This window comes from Seriola lalandi, unplaced genomic scaffold (assembly GCF_002814215.2).
Source record: "Seriola lalandi dorsalis isolate HSWRI2012SDOR001 ecotype SW California unplaced genomic scaffold, Sedor1 jcf7180002054501, whole genome shotgun sequence".
Classification (NCBI taxonomy): domain Eukaryota; kingdom Metazoa; phylum Chordata; class Actinopteri; order Carangiformes; family Carangidae; genus Seriola; species Seriola lalandi.
This window is the reverse complement of record NW_019525054.1, coordinates 377,554-397,399: the sequence shown is the minus strand read 5'-3', so window position 1 is coordinate 397,399 and position 19,846 is coordinate 377,554. Positions and strand designations below refer to the sequence as shown.

At 41.2% G+C, this 19,846-nt stretch overlaps 2 protein-coding genes and 2 long non-coding RNA genes across 8 annotated transcripts; 3 read left to right on the top strand and 1 right to left on the bottom strand.

The window, feature by feature from the left end:
* The first annotated feature begins 1,019 nt into the window (after positions 1–1,019).
* Positions 1,020–12,646, top strand: tbc1d22b (TBC1 domain family, member 22B). 3 transcript variants are annotated; one of them, XM_023413035.2, is made up of 14 exons: positions 1,020–1,314; positions 4,682–4,738; positions 5,056–5,245; positions 5,347–5,518; positions 6,369–6,536; positions 6,810–6,880; positions 7,160–7,288; positions 7,428–7,493; positions 8,271–8,385; positions 8,570–8,676; positions 8,759–8,834; positions 8,922–9,049; positions 9,170–9,265; positions 10,056–12,646. In XM_023413035.2, the coding sequence occupies exons 1-14, from the start codon at positions 1,259–1,261 to the stop codon at positions 10,182–10,184; spliced, it is 1,560 nt and encodes a 519-aa protein (XP_023268803.1). In that variant the 5' UTR covers positions 1,020–1,258; the 3' UTR covers positions 10,185–12,646. The 3 variants fall into 3 exon arrangements, with proteins under 3 accessions (XP_023268803.1, XP_023268801.1, XP_023268805.1); XM_023413033.2 differs by having other exon boundaries at positions 5,344–5,518; XM_023413037.2 differs by lacking the exon at positions 4,682–4,738 and having other exon boundaries at positions 1,021–1,314; positions 5,344–5,518.
* Positions 12,647–13,198: 552 nt separating this feature from the next.
* On the top strand, positions 13,199–14,433 carry LOC147818747 (uncharacterized). The gene is made up of 2 exons (XR_015437675.1): positions 13,199–13,383; positions 13,962–14,433. It is a non-coding gene; the product is annotated as an uncharacterized LOC147818747 (long non-coding RNA).
* LOC147818746 (uncharacterized) lies at positions 14,286–15,206 on the bottom strand. The gene is made up of 2 exons (XR_015437674.1): positions 14,959–15,206; positions 14,286–14,758 (listed from the first exon to the last, which is right to left on the bottom strand). It is a non-coding gene; the product is annotated as an uncharacterized LOC147818746 (long non-coding RNA).
* Positions 15,207–15,210: 4 nt separating this feature from the next.
* Positions 15,211–19,626, top strand: LOC147818745 (uncharacterized). Of its 3 annotated transcripts, none has more exons than XM_087175792.1 (2): positions 15,211–15,361; positions 15,779–19,626. In XM_087175792.1, the coding sequence occupies exon 2, from the start codon at positions 15,804–15,806 to the stop codon at positions 17,448–17,450; it is 1,647 nt and encodes a 548-aa protein (XP_087031918.1). In that variant the 5' UTR covers positions 15,211–15,361; positions 15,779–15,803; the 3' UTR covers positions 17,451–19,626. The 3 variants fall into 3 exon arrangements, with proteins under 3 accessions (XP_087031918.1, XP_087031919.1, XP_087031920.1); XM_087175793.1 differs by having other exon boundaries at positions 15,218–15,361; positions 15,776–19,626; XM_087175794.1 differs by having other exon boundaries at positions 15,226–15,361; positions 15,737–19,626.
* The last annotated feature ends 220 nt before the right edge of the window (positions 19,627–19,846 follow it).

Sequence of the window (19,846 nt, the reverse complement as noted above, 5' to 3'; positions counted from 1 at the left end):
CCTATATAAATACTATGCTGGAACATTTTTGTAGCAGCTGTGAGAATACAGCAGGGCTGCAGCTAATAACTGTTATGATTAACAATCAATTTGGTCTATGTAATTTGATTAATCATGTGTTATAAATTTCTAGCACTAAAGTAGGATATCAACTATGACGGCCGGTCTTGAGGGTGGACTCTGTGTCAAAGTCTCTTTTTATGACCTTAACTGTTTTAGTTTATATTGAGCTCCTTTGTTTTAAAGTTGTGTTTGATCAAATAGCGTCATTGTTTTCTATGTGTCAAGTAATGAACACACAGAAAACCTTGGGCAAGGCACAGGATTCTTAATCAATTGGTTGTTCAGTAAAATGTAATAAAACAGTGAAAAAGGACCATTATTGATCCCTGAAGCCCAAGTTTACATATTGAAATTGTACAAACATGTTGAGTTTACAAAAACTTGGAAACTAGGAAATACTCACATGTGAGAAGCAGGTGGGCTACCAGTTTTAGCATTTTTGCATATAAGATGACTTAAATGCATGGTTGCCTAATGGTTTATAATAATAACCAATAGTAAAAATAAAAATGGCGCATAGTCCACATCTAAAAGTGACTGTCATTCCGTCTCTAATCAATAAATCAACTTACTAATTTCAGCCTTTCAGCATTGGTTGGTTTCCGGGTGTATGGGGAAATAATGACACTGCCAGTGCCCAACAACAAAGGCCCGAAGCCCTTCTGTTGAGGGAAGACCTCTTCAGCCATTTCACCACCTGCCTGGTGAACTCAAACATACAAACAATGTGCAGGCATCAACATGGCTGCACCGACACCTTTACCACAGAACAACAAACTGTCCCCTATCAGTGTTAGGTTTCAACTGTCTCCCCCGTGTGTGTGTGTGTGTGTGTGTGTGTGTGTGTGTGTGTGTGTGTGTGTGTGTGTGAGAGAGAGAGCATCCCTGACCGTCACTCCACTAGCTTACCCTATTGGCCGACCACACTGCACCTGTTCGAGCCTCCCGCCAATCACACACTTCGGCCGCTGTGCTCCAAGATGGCGGCTTCCAGTGTTCCGTACAACACATCATCGCATTTGAAAGCTAAATATCTTTATCTCTCGACCGTTTAAACCCATGAGGGGGCAGACCAGAAGGAGCCGAGCCGGCCTGAGTTGTCGCCGTTGAAACACGGAAACGGTTTCCCCCTGTGGTTTGTTCATGCGAGGACCCGGTGTCGGTGTCGGTCTGAAGGGGGTTGTGTTATCCGAGTATGGCCACCGAGAACAGGATCAATTTTTGGAGGAGAAACGCAAAGGTTCCCGGAAGGTGGGTTTTCGTAACTCTCTCTTTCTTATCGAAACAGCACCTAGTTATGTTCCTTTAGTAAGTTTCAGAGGGATCCTCGTGAAATAACGTATTAAATATCACCAACGGTTACAGCTTATTTTAGCCTGAATCAACTCATAATCAAGTGCATGGGGATATTAGCTTAAAGCTGAGCTGATAAACTGACGTTAACGTTTAAAACATCACTGCAAATACCTAATGAATAGTCATTACTTGACCGTATTGTAGTTGTGTGTTTTATTACATTCACTCCTGGACCTCACAGACCTCTCTAGCGTTTAGTTTGAGTGTGTGTCAGCTGAGAGAGACAGACCTCCATCTCTCTCCTCTCGGGGTGGAGGTGTCAGCTGTCACAGTCCGTGCACCGCCCGCCATATGCTCTCTGTCTGAGCTGACACACAATATGAGCTAGCTACAGAGAAGGAGACTGGGTCACTGCAGTAATCTCAGATCTCTCTCTTTTTCTTTTTTTTTTTTTGTAATCTCATAATGGGGTTTTGTTAGTTGAGTCATCAGAAGTTTAATGAAACACATCCTCTTTTTGTGGCAGTTTTATTGTCGACTAAGATGACCAGCAGCTCATCCTCAAAAGCAGTTAGTCATGTCATTGTTCATCTTTGGTTCGCAGGGGAAACAAGTATTACAAAGTGGAGATTATATGATGTGTTATGGAAAATGGTATTATGTTATTTATGGGAGACAGCACATAGACCAGTGTTTGTAATTTAGGCCTAAATTAGTTCAAGCCCCAGTTGGTGGCTCTCATGTGTAACTGGGTCATTTAACCTTGTTATACATAGTGAGAAGGTCATTCAACAAGACTTACAGGTGATCTGAAGACATCACCTAATCCTCAAAGGCTCTTCTAAATATCTGGATGAAAATATCCCATCTTCTACACCACAAAAAAATATTTTTAACCCATTTCTCTGTTTCCTAATCCAAGTATCTAGAAATGGTGTATGTCTTTAATGTTTTCGTACAACACAAGAAACATTTTATTGCATTATTTTGTATGAAAATATAAAAGTATACATTATAATACCAATATAGATAAATATAACTCATAAAATACATGTATTTTTGTTTTGGTTCACATTCATCTCTCATTTCTGGCAGCCATCTTTGTTTGGATTATGCCAGAGAGACACGATTTGGTAAACAAAAATGTCTTCTTGTGCAGCTAATGACATCAAGAAGGTAAAAGGGTCTGTTAAGATTACATAAGTGTTTTGTCAGAGAAATGTATGCTTACCACTGTGAATTGAATGTAATCGTAATAGATGAGAGGCATAAACAGGCCAGTCCCAGCCTGTAGTGTTTGCTCAATTGGCATCATGGTAATAGGTTATAATTGTCTCTGAGTATCTGCAGGTATTCTCATACATACATACTTTTTTATGCTACTCAACCTGCACACTAAACTCATCATAACACACAACTTATTCCTGCATATGTGCTTGTGTTTATATCTTTATTGACTTGTGTGACTTCATGTCTATGAAGACTGAGTGGCTGTCCTGCCCTGGCTCCATGCATCTGCCAGGCAGAGAGGGTGGAGTGGGTGGGTGGGTGGGAGGGAGGGCAGTGCGTTTGGGAAATCTGAGAGGAGAGGATCTCCAAGGAGAGGGCGTTGTTGCCTTTGTCACACACACTGATCTTTCTCAAACTGTGGTGGGCGGAAGGCTGGAAACCCAAACACAAACATGTGTTTGAACAAGAAAGCGAGCAGCTAGTCTCACTGCCTGTCCTTGGGCCGCTCCTGATAAAACAAGTCTGAGGCTGGTAAACAAGAGACTGTGGCACTGCCAGATAATCAGCAGGCCCAGTTCTCAGCCACCAGGCTTACTGTCAGTTTATTCATGCAAATGACATGAATTAGGTTCATATCTCTCAGCCTCAGGTGTGAGAAGCCACGAAGTCCACGTACTAGTAGTGATATTCATTGCTAAAGAAACATTTTGGATAATCGGTGATGTTATATTTGGAGAATAGTCATAGAAAATTCCATTATCCCCCAATCTGTAAACGTAATCCTCACCAGAAGGAAAAGTGTTCTTCAACGAGCAACAATCAGTCTCCCAGTAACTTTGACCAAAAGCTGCCACTCAGATTCACAAAGTCAGTCTGAAAAGTGAATGGATGATTTATAAGTAAATTATTTGATTACAAGACTGTAACCGATATCTGATTTGTGCTGTTGACACAGACACAGATTTCAAATGCACTTCAATTCCCACGCTGTGTAACCACAGCTCTAACTGAAGTTTTACTATTGGGCATGAAGCAACTGAATCCGGTGATTTCTGTTTGGTGAAAAAATATCTAAAAGTGTAAATGTGATGGAGAAGGCTGCAAGGAGAGGAGATGAGGAAAGGAGTGTTTGTTGGTAATTGTGGGTCTGGCCCGGATCCCGTCCTGCGACTCTTCAATGTGCTTTGTGTCGCCAGAGAGTTGGAAAGAAGCTGAGCATTAAGATTCTCACATCCGCTGAACATAATGCCCAGCACAGGGTGGTGATGAACATGGGGGCTCTGCAAGCTGTCCCCTAGTTCTTTTCAATACTCACTAAAAACAGCACAGTCTAAATAAGACAGGGATAGGGCTCTTTAACTAGAGGGAAGAACTGAGCTGTCATCCTGGTCATGGAAGGCAGAATATGAGGCTGTATATGCTCGTGTCTGTGGCTCATAAAATTCCCCCCACTGTGTTTCAAGCTTTTGCAAAATCATGCAGAAACACACAAATCTCAAATTAATCCCAAACTGCTAATTTGAGTTCGCAAATAAACCGTTGCTTTCCTTTGTATGGTTTGCTTTTGTTGGTGGAAATTCACATTATCCATCTTGTTCCTTGTAATAACACTGGACACAGTGTGTATGGCAGCCAAGTGTCATTTCCATCTGTGGTGCTACTGATTTTCAAGGTCCCATATTGTATAAAATGAGATTTCCATGTCTTTTGATTATAAAGCAGGTCTAGGTTCTATATTAATACTTTGAAAGAATGAAAGCGCTCAGTCCACAGGGAAATGCACACAGCCTGTATTCAGAAACTGAACCTTGAAACGAGCTGTCAGGACTTCTGTTATTTTGTGATGTGACAACAGAGCAGTCACTGCCCACAGCCATGCCCCAAGCCCTGCCCACCTGGACCCACTATGTGTAGAAAGAGAAACACATACAAGGACAGGACATGTGTCAGCCAACGTTTTTCTGAACAATAATTACTGATAGATCTTCTGAAAGGTTAATCTTTGACTATTAGCACTAGCCTGGTCAAAGACTTGGAAGCTGCATGTGTTTTTCTGCACAGAGGTGACAGCATTTTACGTCATCTTCTACAGTGTACAACCAGTTTATGGAGCACAGCACCCACCCCTCGACCCGCGATTGCGGCGCACGTGAGTGCTCAACGTAGCTGGACTGCATGGCGTCATGTTATCCACATGGATGCATTTTATTTGTGTCGCCCCCATTTTCAGTCTTTTTTTGCAGCTGTTTGCTTCAAGGACTTGAACATGTGTGAATTGCATGCACTAGTTCTGTGCCTGTGTTGAGAATTGCAGTGTTTTATTGCCCTTTTTTGTTGGATTTGCAGTTTTCTTTTATTTTTGTTTTGGTGATCTCATCTCCTAAAGTTCATTGTATAATAAGCTACTAGTGCTGCCATGAGTGAGACTGTTCAACTCTCTTGATCTCTGGATCGGTCCCCCTGCAGGTATCCCAAAGACACAAAGCCCAAGTTCAACAATCTCAAGTCTAAAAAGGCCTCAAGCTTCCACGAGTTCGCCCGCAGCACCAACGATGCTTGGGACATTGACGATGAGGAAGATGAGGATTTCCTCGGGTCCCCTGCCCCAGCTTCATCCCTGCCATCAGGCCTGCACTCTACGTCCACACAGAACCAGGTGGCTAAAGGACATAGTTTTTTCACTGAGCAGCTACAGGCATTGAGTTGGTCTGAAGCGACAGGAGATGTTCTGATGTGTTTCTTTTGTATTCACAGCAGCAGCAGCAGAATCAGGTGGGTGACACAGAGAGCAGGACTTCACACAGACTGGCCTCTCCTGGCTCAGACGCTCAAAACCTCCATGATGTTCAGGAGGAAGATGCAGACTGCGAGCACGTCAATGGCAAGGTCGTCAAGTCTAACAGTGAGGCCCACCTCAACTCTTCCTCAGGTACGTGGCCCATGTGCTGCAGCATTAAGACCTACTGAGCAGCTTATCAGGTGATTCATAGTGAAGATAATAACAGACAGGAGGGACGTCACACTGCTGACTGTTGAGGCTCTTATCCCCATGTGCACTAATGTGTTTTCAGACTCTGGTCAAACTACCAGTGAGTTTATTACCATGAACACAGTAGTGCTGTGTATTAACAGTGTATCTTAAACTGTAAATTAAGAGTAATTAAAGCCCACATGAATCACACATGAATAATACCATATGTCCTGAGCGTCAGGCTATTCATCAGTCCAGCAGATTGCTGTGAATAGTCAGCATGTTCACGGGTCACCTGGATCTCTGTTGACAAGTCTCCCACTGAGTCTGTGCAAGCAGGACCCGGAGGCTACAGCCAGACTGTTCAGCGTGACTCATAAACAATAACACCTCTTAGATCACTTCTTAATGTGCAGATGCCATTTCGTGTGCAGTTTTCTTGTTTTATGGAGTTTTTGTTCATTTGTTTTATTTTATGTGGTTGTTAAGTTTCACAGGGACAACATAAATTTAAAAATTCACAGAAAAAGATTGCATTCACACTTCATAAACAAGAAGACAACATTTTTTAAATTATAAAAGAGCTACAGGATGGTCTGTGAAGATAAATAGATTAGTGCATATATTTCTATAGGGGTTTGATGGTCGATGCTTTTTGTGTAACCATTTAAAAACATGGTGAATCTGTTGATTTTCCAGTTTAAACATGTATATCATGCCCCACTTTAATGGCTTTAATATTATTTATTAAAACACTTTGTAACATAAAGTTTTTATTTGCTACTTTGTCTTGCGTGGCCCTCTACAGTTCGCTCCACGCTGCAGAAGCAGCAGTCACTCCCAGTTCGTCCCATCATCCCGCTGGTGGCTCGCATCTCAGACCAGAACGCGTCAGGGGCACCACCCATGACAGTGCGGGAGAAGAGTCGGCTGGACAAGTTCAAGCATCTGCTTGCTAGTCCCAACACTGATCTAGGTACAGCATGAGAACAAACATCACAGCCACACACTTTCACACTGTAGATATGGAGCAGGACCGACACTGAAGTGGGTTAAACCCATGTCAGAGGTCTGTCTGAATGCATTAACCTGCATCAGTGAGTCATTTTAGAGAAAGGAGAAGGTGTGCCTTCTGACAGTGGTATAACATGCTTGTTTTCAGCCGGCCGAATATAACATTTGTTTCAGTGATCTGTGCTGTGGTTTGTGTTGATAATGTGTGTTTATATGTTGCTCTGTGCTGTTACAGAGGAACTCCGGAAGCACAGCTGGTCAGGAATTCCAAGAGAAGTCCGGCCGATCACATGGAGGCTTCTCTCTGTAAGTCTCCTGACTTTCTTCTTCTCTGCATCTTTGCTGGGTACCAAGCCTCATCTCAATAGTCCAAGTTAGATTTTCTAGCCTCTGTGCAGCCAGTTGCATGCCTTTTAGAAAATGCTCACATGATGTCAAATGGCTTATCCCTCCAGGCAACCTTATCTCGCTTTTCTCTTATCTCAAATGGTCAGCCTGTTCTGTTACTCTGAAACTGTTCACGTCATCAAAAAATAAAGTTTCATTCTCATCTGTGTTTTCTCTTCTGTCTCTGGTTTCTGACAGGGCTACCTGCCGGCCAACAAGGAGCGCAGAGAGCTGGTGCTGAAAAGGAAGCGAGAAGAATACTTTGGTTTTATAGAGCAGTATTACCACTCCAGAACAGACGAGCACTATAAAGACACATACAGACAGGTATTACCACAGTTTGAGTTAACAGGCCTTTAGACTGCTGCTATTCATCTGTCTAACGATATGTTAACACCATATTATGATTTTAAAGGAAACGGTTATCTGCTTTGAATAACATCCCCATAATCTTTCTTCCTGTTAGATCCACATCGACATTCCAAGAACCAACCCCCTGATCCCCCTGTTCCAGCAGCCTGTTGTCCAAGAGGTAAGATTACAATTACAAACAGTGTGTGAGCACTTCATAATGGTTTAATTTGTTGCAGAGAGATTTACCACTGGTAAAGGCATTTTCTCATGGTGTCTTTTTCGAGGTACCAGGAACCCAGACTTTGTTGGTTTTTTGTGTTTGAGTTTGTTTTGGTTCATCTGTCAAATAAAGATTGAAGCAGGATCCTGAATCATGAAGCCAGATTAGTGGGCTACCCAGATATCTTTGGGCCCAAGGACCGTGATGAACTGATAAGATTTTAGTGGTCAAAGATCGAGGTCAATGTGACCTCATAAAACACCATAACTCAAGAATTAATTTGCTAATTATGACAATGGTCAAACGTAAACTTCACTGTGACATCATAATGTTCAGCAAAAACACTTTGCTGGCCAAAATACACTCAAGACCTTTTATTAAATTCCTTCAAAGTCTTAACTACATATAAATGAGTCTGGACAGACATTAACTTTAAACTTTATGGAGGTGCAACATTAAACACTCACTCATAGTACTTTGACAGTAATCAGATGCTGATCAGGGTGATGTTGAAGTCAGGAGAAACTGCTGTTGCATTGATTCAGTGATCTGTACTCTGTTAGTCAGTTTGTCTGTTCATTTAGAGTTTTACACATTGAAACTGTTGTAAAAACTGGACCAAAGAAACACTGTAATTCATAACCACTGGAAGTGAAAGTTACAAATCTTAATGATCCCAGTGTCTCATAGTAAATGAGGTAATCTAATATTTTGTTTTTGTCTTTCTTCCCTCAGGTGTTTGAGCGAATCCTCTTTATCTGGGCCATCCGTCACCCAGCCAGTGGCTACGTCCAGGGAATCAATGATCTGGTCACACCCTTCTTTGTTGTTTTCCTGTCTGAGTTTGTCAGTAAGTTGCTGGAGAGAAAATTCCTGCATAGACTTATGTCAGCTTGGTGGTGATCTGTTTTATTTGCCTATATTATACAGTGTTGTTACCAACCTCAGTAGACAGGAGCTTTCAGCATCTTGTGCAGATTTTCCTCTATGTGAGTTGGGTGATTTCTGTATCATTCAGTGTTGTGTTGTTGCAGCGGAGGATGTGGAGAACTTTGAGGTGGCAGCGCTGCCTCTGGACACCCAGAGAAACATCGAAGCTGATAGCTTCTGGTGCATGAGCAAGCTGCTGGATGGAATACAGGTCTGTTCATACACAAAAACACCTCAGTGAACATAAAACAATAAAAATGTGCCAGGTCACTGATTATTGATTTTCCGTTCAGGACAACTACACCTTCGCTCAGCCAGGAATCCAGAACAAAGTGAAAGCTTTGGAGGAGCTGGTCAGCAGGATAGATGGTAAGTGGATCTTTTTCTGTGACATGCTCTCAGTTCATACGTACAGAATGTGATAGAGGGCTGTGTTTGTGCGTTGCCTGTCTCCAGAGGACATTCACAATCATTTCAAGAAGTATGAGGTGGAGTACCTGCAGTTTGCTTTCCGGTGGATGAACAATCTTCTGATGAGGGAGCTGCCCCTTCGTTGCACTATCCGTCTCTGGGACACCTACCAGGTAGAGCAGAGAGCACATTCCCACTGCTGCAAACATGCTCCATCACACAGTGTTTGTTCAGTTTACTGGGTTCAAGTGTTGTGTTCCTGTTGATGGTCGTAGTTGTTCTGTTCTCCACAGGCTGAAGCAGAGGGTTTCTCCCATTTCCACCTCTACGTCTGTGCTGCTTTCCTCATTGAGTGGCGCAAAGAAATTCTCTCCATGGTTGACTTTCAGGTACCACTGTCTCTGTCGTTACTCACACAGGCGCAGATTTATTGTAAAGACAGGTTTATTGAAGCAAAGACAGACTGAAACCTTTTGATAAGCAACTTGAATTGATAGTGTTTAAAGATTTTATTTTGAAATGCATCTGTCTGAATTGATGTGGTTTGAATTGCCCTCTTTTAAACAACAGAGGTCAGTTTCAGGTTTTACATGACTGAATTTGATGTGAACACTTGGATTTTCTATGTTGCTCATTTTAACTTCCCTTTCTCAAAACACATGACTGACAGAAAATAACCTGATAGGACAGCTGATCAGTTCCACTGAGGCTTGATTGCTCGTCCTTCGTTTACCACGTTTTTTGTTCAGTCTTGAATTTTCTGTGTCTCAATTTCACCCACTTCCACTTGAAAAGTTGGGAAACATATGTCCATGTTTTTAGGAGGTCATATGATCTGACACAACCTCATCCTCTACAGTTATCAGGTTAAAGGGACAATGTTTGGATCAGTTACCTACTGTGTTAACTAGCTCACAGCTAGCTTAACTAGTATACTTTGTGTTGCAGCAGTAGCTCAATGTTTCTCTGATGAAAGATTTAGCTGATGCTTAAAACATCATTACAAGGTATGCATTGTGTACATGAACACCTGATTCCATTGTCTCGGAACTAGATTTTACAAACTAATCCACATACTTTATGTATTCCTGAAATGTTATGTAAACTCTACTCTAATGCTGTGTAAACTATTATTAACTTCTACCTTGTAGAAGTCTTGAAATAATTTTCTGTTTTCAGGGCCTTCTCATGCTACTGCAGAACGTTCCCACAATCCACTGGGGGAACGAGGAAGTGGGTCTCCTCCTGGCTGAAGCTTACAGACTGAAGTACATGTTTGCAGATGCACCGAGCCACTACAAGAGATAGACCCGGGGCGTCCACATCACAGCAGACACAGTACTTTTAAACTTCAGATGGAACCAGACTGTGACTGGATGGACTCACACTGTCTGGCCAGAAAGTGTTGTCTCTGCGGTGACCTGGAAGAGACTGATGTATTCAAGTGCAGCTCCAGGAGACCTGCAGGGTGTAATCTCAGAGCCACTAAACTTATCCTGTGAAAATGAAGTCCGCTGAGTATCACACACTGGATTTGGGTTTATGGTGCAGCCGTAGAGCTCAGTGAATATGAGACTATTTGCAGTCGACGCACTGCACCGTATCAGTGGACTGTTACAGTATGAATAACCACAGCTATGCCATTTTGGTTTACTTGTACTGTTTTTGGTCATGCAACATTGATTGTCTCTCAAGTGGAGTGTACACTCAGAGGTACATGCTGTGATACAAAGGGATGATGAATGTTTGTGAAATCATCCTCTTAGTGAAAGATGGTATCTACAGATTCTATTTTTTTGCAGATTTGTTTTAGTAGATGTTTTACAAGGAAAGAAATAATTGGTTTAAGCCAGGCAACAACAACCTTGTCTCTTTTCAAACTGATTTAGTCTGACACTGGACTTCGGGTTTCCCACACTTTTTCAGATAAGAGAGCTTGTTTGTGAGTAGACATACAGTATATTTTGGTTCAGGGTTACCAAATCTGCACTGTACAATCAACTCATCAAAGTCCCGAGTTTTGGCCTCAATCAGTCAGTTTAATTAGTTGCCAGTTCTGATATTTTGGTTTGTATTTAGGTAAAAGACCTAAGAGTAGCATATAGTAGGTACTGTTTTGGTTGAAGGTGGAGAAACTGGTCTGGTATCAGTTTGCCTACCTGGTCCTGAAGAGTTTTTGGGATTGGGAAAGATTGTTTGGAAAAGCTCTGAGGCTCTTGGGTTCAGTTCATATGTCAACAATGGTAAAATTAATATTTTTACTGCCCCTGAATAGATCAGGAAAATGTGAGAACTTCTGGATTAATGTCCCCGTTCATATGTCAGTTGAAAGAGATATAATTTCATGTTGGAACTGACTTAGATGAATCTAACTTTTATTATATTTTAGACAATTGAAAGACTGTTTTAGTTAGAGATTGTGGCACAAGATGAGACTGTGTTGATTTTCCCAAAACTCAGTTTTTATGCATAACAAAGAGAATAGATGTCTTACAAATGATCTTATGATAGTCTGTGAAGTATCTAATTAAAAACCTGTGGCCACTGTAAAAACTACATATTATAACAAGTAGTAAAAATGTTCCATTTCCTCAGTTTAGCATAATTGTTAAATAATAATTGAGATATTTTTTTAAATTGAGGAAGTGCCCCTGTCAATGTTTGTTGGAAGACATTTAGTCACACCATCCTACCTGTGGACACAGTGCAGCTCAGAATACATGATGATGCCTTTGTTATGAGCATTTGTAATGTACTCCATCCTTTTAATGTAACATGGATCAATGCTTTGTCATTAATGCTTGTGTTTTATATTTGTTCCAGGTTCAGGTTAGGGTGCTCTCATATCTCCTGTGTTTATTTGTAACTGCATTTGTTGTGTGTGCGTGCTACTATGACTCATCTACCTTCATTACCAGTGTTAATTATGACACAATGTATGTATGAAGAATCAAAAAACATTAGCCTTTGGTAAACTCAGTCATTCCTACCATTAGATGTGTGTAAGGGGTTTTGCTTCAATCATTTGCTTCATGTGAAAATCAGGATTTAAAATCACTGTGGACCAGATGCCTGGCTGTTATCCTGGTTATTGTCAACTACAAGAAATGTATCTTTCATGAAAAGTCTTAAATCACATCCAGAAATTATCCAGTCCCTCTGAAATACGCTGTTTCAACTGTAGATTGAAGTCTGAGTTACTTCATGGCATTATATTAAGTGAAATGCTACTAAAGACACTGTGGTACTGAAGTAGACCTTTTTTTATTTTTGGAAAAGTCTTACTTTCATTTACCTTTTATATCTTATATCTATGTTTATAGCTCATTCATTGTCGGTTTTTGCATTATTGAGCCACCTGTACTCTTGTTTTGCTCACCTGAAACATGTCATGTTGTGAGTGTTACAGTTACAGTATACCCTTAGCCTTGTGGTAGTTTTTCTTCATTCAGGTGCAATGACTGATTGTTTCCCTGCCATGATGGTGTTGTTCACTCCATGCTGTGTTCATGTAAAGGTCACGTGTCCTCAGACATGATGTTGATAACTAAAGGTTGACAAAATGAAAATGTGTTGATTTGTTCCAGAAGTGTTCCTGCTGTTTTTTCAACAATAACATGCCAATCGTTATCTGGCTAATACAATCTGTGCTTCAATAGTCAGTGCTGGCTTCAGGCTTTTAAAGGAATAATTATTCAATTATTACAGTACCTGCTGTATATTAACTTTCTGTTTATATTAAACGATTGTTATACAAGTGCCAAAATGAATTTATGTTTTGATATGTGTACAGACTGTTTTTTTTCTCCTTTTTATTTCAGAAAATCCAAGTAATCAACAAGAGAAATAAACACAACAGCAGCTCATTTAAAAAAATTACAGAGGAAAAATTACCTCTTGGAAATGAGACAACAATACTAATAATAACTAGAAAAATTCCTGGAGATATTTTGAATGTGCCTGCTGCTTGGTGCGTGTACTTCAATCCTCACGTTTCAATCTGCAAAAAGGACGTTACTTTCAGTTCCCTTCATGTAGAGACTCATCCTGACACTGACCTCAGTCACTGCAGGTGTCCCTCAAAAAGCATTTTGACTGGCCAAAATAACACACACACACACACACACACACACACACACACACACACACACACACACACGCCCTAACAGAAGTTGATACCAAAGCTATACCACTATATCCCCATATAGACAATAGCTTCTAAGATGGAACTTTTATGACCTACTTTACCTCTTACCTTCTTGAGACTCTTATTTTGAAAGTGTGAACTGTAGGGTGTAGTCACCGGCGGAGAGCTTGGGTCATGTGCGCATCGTATTGAATCAGTTGTGATAAATTTGTATTATTTTTCTAAATATTTGTCGGTGGCGTGGGAATTTTGCAGTGAGAGTTTTGCTGTTAGTTTTAATGAGTTTTCAAAGTAATTACGGCTCGTTCTTCAGCGCTAACAGACTGGAGAGATGCTGATATATAGTTTTGTTTTTTTTCGGTAAGTAAATGTTTATTTTCTGAACGTCCTGCAGTTTTAATGTGTATGATGCTCACTTAAAGCTAGTGTGTTTTCTCTACTTGCTTTGACCGGAGAAAGGGAGACAGTTAACATCCAAATTAATATTAGAGTTAATGTGAATCACGGATGCACTTAGCCAACCTAGCTAGCTAGCTAGCGGATAACTTAGTGTTTGCTATGGTAACCGTACCTTGTCCCAAACACGCAAACATTTGCAGGACAAGGATAAATATAGTTTAACAATTAACTCACTCTCATGTTATAAGAAAAAAACAGTCGCTGATAGAATTTTCCTACATGCAGCAAAACATTCAAGTTTATCTCATTTACTTATTTTCTGTCTCCTCTTCTCGCTGGTATCTTATTGTATTTAGTACAATACACAATGTATACTAGAACATTATCTTGTAGGGGTTTGTCATTTAATACTGTAAATTCATACACAGGAGTCCTCAACTGAAGCAGGTATTCATGCACCTGTCCTGACAGCTGGTATGTGATTAACTGTGATCCACTATGTCTGAACTAAAGTGTTTGTCTTTTACTTTCATTCAAAGGAATCCACACTGAAAACTGAATGACTGGTGCCCACAGAAGGAGAACCTCATGTATGGACAAAGGAGACTGCATGGACATCCTTAGTTTTCAAATGAGCTGTGATGATGATGATGATGATGATGATGATGATGATGATGCCAGAAAACCACTTCCTGTTCAGCTTCCTCTGATGAAAGGACAGACCAGCTGTTCAAAATAGAAAGTCTTGTGATTAATTACAAATTCAGGAAAAACTTCAATGTATTGTGTGATTTCTATACCGTGCTGCTACTGTTAAAATTCATACCAGACATGCTCCATAAAAACCATCAACAAAGCAAAGCTTCTTAAAAAACTTTATTTCACATTAAAACTGCATTAATTTCAACAATTTACACCACTGGAGAGATGTACAAAAGAAGGTAATACATGGATGAATTAAATAATGTGTGCAATTTACAATAAACTGTAACTGACAAATTAAAAATAAAATACAGTTGTGAATGAAGGAACAGGTGAACTTCACCATCACAAGACAAGTTTACACAATAAAGAGAGGTGGATAAATCTTATTTAGTAGCAAGTATAAATTATATTAGACACATAAATTAATACTTCATAGCTAAGTGAGGATAGTGCAACAGTCTATTGACAGGACTGTAACCTATTGCAGTTGTCCATGAGTGATGGAGGTAAGGTGCAAAAAGTCCAGGAGCCGTTACTCATCATCAGTCTTAGTGTGTGGCACAGTTTACATGAAACAGATCCACGGTTTGAGGGAGAAACTGTTCTGAAGTCTGTTCATGTTCTGCAGAACCTATTTAAAACACAAGAGTAGAATACGTTTCACACTATGGTTTTACAGTTTAACGTTAGCACACATGCTAACTTCAACTACTATAACATCAGTTAAGTTACTCCTCACATATATGATATTTGCCAAATGGATGTTGGATGTATGCAATTAGCCTATAAGACTAATTTAACAGTTAGTTTACTTCGAAATGTGAAACTAACCGTGTTAGCAGCATCTTCGCACGTCTCAGCCAGGAGCCTGTTGCCGATGCGGGTGGGCGTACTTGGTGTCCTCGAGGACACGGGTCAGATCCACCCCTCATTCCTCCCCAGCTCCACCTTTTCATCCAAATATGGTTTCTTCTGGCTCCAAAAAACCAAGATGGCGACGTACATTAAGCCAAACTTGACGCTTCAAAACGGCAGTCCACAAACCAATGGGTGACGTCAGGTCAGTTTGCGACTTGGAAGTACCCCCCACCAACCCCACACAAACTTCGGTTTCACTTCTGCAGCCATGTCATTTTGTTTTGTGGTAATGAAGCTAAACATAAACACGACGCACCGCCCGGGTTGCAGTCTGTTTGGGATGAAATAGCCGCACAGCCTCTGTCTGAGCACCGAGGTAAAGCTGCTTTAGCGAAGGGAAGTGAGCGTTTTTAACCTGTTAGCGCAGCTAGCTACGAGCTACCGTTAGCCAAACACGAAGCCAGTCTGTGGTGCGTAACGTTTGTGAGCTCATGTAGCTCAGATTTCTCACTAAAAGGATCGCTGGCTGTTTAGCTGTTATTTAACTGATTATTTTGCCGATAATTGATAATACGTTTGTAAGAAAGAGCTACAAGCTAAGAAGAAGGCACGCTTCTCGTTTCCATTTCAAACTTGATTAGCAGCTGACTGCACTTCTCTGTCAGGCAACAGCAGCTCCGTACCTTTCAGTTTAAATACAACAAACTGCTGAATGTTTGAACCTCTTATTTTGGTTCTTGTAATTTTGTAGTTTCCAAGCTCATGACCTAAACCTCTGTCTCCACTGAAGCAGGAGAGGAGCTTGGTGAAAGAGGAGGATGGATGGAGTCAGCTGGAGCACCACAAGGGCCCCGGAGTCGTTCAGCCGCTCCAGGACGACAGCTGACACCCTGTCCAGGCTTGCCAGCTTCATCGCACGGGCTGACACCAAACAGCAAACACGGAACCAGAGGCCGAGACCTTCCCACCTGCCCACAAATGTTTGTCCAGAATGTGGTAAGGGCTTCCCTTATGCAGCAGATCTGTTGCATCACCAGGAACTAAAACACACATTACCCAAACCTCACCGGTGTCCCTCTTGTGGGCAGGAGTTCTCCCTGAAGTCGTCCCTACAGCTACATCAGTGCGATCGTGATTCCTCCCAGTGTGAACTTTGTCATGGAGACTCACGGCTCAGCTCTCCCTGCCCTGCATGTACAACTCACACCTTAGACCCTAGCAGGCCGCAGGACAAGTCACTTCACCGCCAGCCTCACCTCCTGGACAGTAGCCCTTATGCTTGTGCCCCGTGCGGGAGAGGCTTTAGCCAGAAGCAGGCTCTGCTGCACCATCAGCAGGCTGGTTGTAGTGAACCACCATCCCCATCAGATATAGCTGATGCCAGCAGCCTTCCAGATGATTCTCCTCCGGTTTCTGAGGGAGACTCAACCCGCTCTGATTGTTCAGACACCCCAGGGCCCAGCAGCAGAGCTGTAAGCGTGTGCCAATTCTGTCCAAGGACCTTCCGCACTGAGGCTGGACTGCAACGCCATGAACAGACTAACCACACCGAGGAGCGGCTGATGGATCCACAGAGACAAAAGACCAAAGGAGAATGTACTGGTGGAGAAACAAGGAAAGGAGAGAATACCAGTGTGAATGGAGATCCAAATATAAGACCAAAATCCAAGAAGAAGTTTCTGAGCTGTCGCTCTTGTGACATGGTTTTCAGAAGCACCTCTAAGCTCTATGTGCACAGAAAAGAGAAGCACAGCAGAGAGAAAAACATTAGGAGAGAACCAAGGCCAGTCATAAGCAAGCGCAGAAGAAGAGACTCATATCCATGTCAGTTCTGTGGCAAAGTTTTCTTCCATCATTTGTCCCTAAGGGCACATTACAGACAGCACACAGCCTCGAGCTTCACCACAATCAAAAACAAAAGTCAGTCTGTAGGATGTACCACCAAAGACTACAACTTATCAGAAAATAGACCAAATAAATCAAAAACCAGCCTAGCAGATAATAAGACTGTTAGGGCTGGTCCAGGGAGGCCCAGGAAAGTGGCCAGATTAGAGACCAAGGTCAGTGATCCTGGGAGATGCAAGGAAGTGCCTGAAGTACAGGAGGAGGAGGAGGAGGAGGAGGAGGGAGAGGAGGAGGAGGAGGAGGAGGAGGAGGAGGAGGAGGAGAGAGAGTTCCCATGCCCCTCCTGTGCAGAGGTTTTCTCTCTGCAGTCACAGCTGAGGGAACACATGGAGCTTCACCAGTCCTCCATCAAGAGGAGGCAGTGCAGTGTGTGCACACACGAGATGGACACCTGTAAATGGCCCAGCTCAAAGAGGCAGAGGCTGTACCACTGTGTGCCCTGTCAGCAGGGCTTCTCAGCACTGGACTCTTTCCTAGAACACTGTCAGGAACACCTGCGAGTCAGGGTGGAGGAGGAGAGCATCACAGAGGGCTACACACAGCAGGCCAGCAAAGCCTGAGGTTCACTTTGAATGTCATCAGCAATTGCCTTTTTTTGTTTGCCTTGAAGGGTTAGAGAGCGGACCGTTTTGAAGTATCTCAAGTTCTTGCTGATTAACTAGTTAATTCACTCAGCATTTAGAACATCTTGTTGTTATATCTACGCTGTTTGTTTAATTGGTTTAATGATTTCATTTATCAGCATCAACATCAAGGGTTAAAGGAAAATAGTTTTTAAAGGACCATACCAGATTTTTTGCATGTTTTATTTAGCCTTTTCACTATAAATCACATACTTTACTGCCAACCATTATCTTAAGCAAATTACAGCTCCTTTAAGATTTTCAAATGTCTGCTATATTCTAGATCAGTGTTTCTCAAAGTGGGGTCCGGGAACTTCCAGAGGTCCATGAAAAGGTACCCGGGGTCCCCAGCAAGAAGGGAATAATTTATTTTCACTATAATTCCATTCATAAGTAACACAATGACAGAATGTATGCCTATTTTCTCTCTAATAAGACCTCTAAAAATTTCATCAGATGGAGGACCCTGAGACAAAATCTTATCAAACTGGAGTCCCTGGCCTAATTTGTGTCAGTTTAGTGGTCCTTGACATCAAAATGTTTGAGAAACCACTGTTCTCGAAACTCACTCAATTTGTTTTCCATACAGTTTATAAATCATTTTTGTGTGAGATCCATTTAGAGACCATTTAGGGAGTTAGTGTGTAATGTTATCACTGTATTTTAATGTATTTGAAAACTGATCATTTTAGTGTATTAAAGTGCTGCTTATGGGACAATCCACCAAGAAGCTAATGTAGACATCGCAAAAAGGATCGTGTGTGTGTGTTGTTTGGCAGCCATCTCTAAGACAAAGTAGAGCATCCCACAAGCACTTGTGTGCACCTCTGATGAACAGTTTTCAAATTAATTAATCAGTTTCAGCCTTATTACAGCATACAAATAACACAACTTTGACTAATCATAATGTTTACTGTGATGGATTACCTCAGTCTAGGCAGTTTTTCAGTCTTTAGTGAAATACACTGAAAAGAAAACATGCAAAAACTCCAGTATGCTGCTTTAATTGAGTCTTGCATATCCCTTCATATTTTTGTGTTTGACAAGCTGATATGTATTACAGATCAGAACCTTGTTTCCTTAGAGTGAGACTAAGAACATCTGGAAAACAATGCCATCTGCATTAGCATGGTACGTTCCAGCCAAAGCACTGCCAGATATCCTTTTTGCTAGAGTTTATTTTTACGACACACAACTGGAGTGCTTCGGCTAAGGAAGCTGTTGTGTCTTCTGCTGTATTTTACTTATTTGCCTTACAGTTTTGGCAATAATAAGTCACAGTTTGGTGGGAACTCTGGTGTGTCACTAGCTGGATTGTCACTGTTGTCTGCTGGACCTGGGTATTTGCATTTGCACTGTATTTGTAGCACTGGTTACAATACTGGATGGAGGTTCAGTTCTTTGGTCAAGACTGCTAAGTATTTGCTAAGTATTTGCTAATTGCTTCACCAAGGCTGGAAGATGGACTGAGCCTTTTTATATGCTGTTTGAGATTCCAACATGTGGTAGTTATTGAACAACGTGGTTGTTATGGATAATTATACCCAATACAATGCCTTTCATCATGGCCTGTCTTTTTAGCTGGCTTGAACTCGGGTGGTATTACCTAGCTATGCAAATAGATAGACTGATGGCAGCCACAGCCCTTTGGTGTGTCTATGATGTGTGATAAGTGCTTTGATCAATGAACAAGGATCAATGTGAGTTTTGTTTTGTTTGTTCTTTCTAAATGATTTTCAGCTACTGTTTAAAAGTGCAACTGTGAAAATATAGAACATGAGTTAATAGGTTTTGAATCTTCTACTTTTTCAAGGTCTTTTGTAAATGAGTCTATGGCTCTTTATAGATAACATTATTAAAACTTCACAGTTTTCAAGGGATGTTTTGTTTGTTTTCTTCCTACTGATTTTGTGAAGTTTTCCATGCTGATAAACTGGGTTGTCAGTAAGTTCCTGTGTACGTTATATGAAAGTCTGATTGCACTCTTAAAATTGGGTTGATTGCAGAATGACAATGATGACTGATTGTGGTACTTGAAGTAGTAATACAACATGAAACCTTTTATGTAAAGATATTCCCTCCATATTTAAAAAAATAAATACATTTAGCTGTTTGTGGGTGTGATGCAAATTTCAGTTTCAGAAGCGGTGAGCAGGTCTCATCAGCACTTGTTTTGGATTAAAGAGGAAGTCTTGTCGTCTCCCTGGCTGCCTAAAATATCTACAAAAAAAAAAAAAAGGTCCTACATCTCCACTTAATAGAAAATGTCTGGTCAGTTAATTATGGAAATCAAAAATGAAGGTGAAACATAATTTATTACTGTATCCATATTT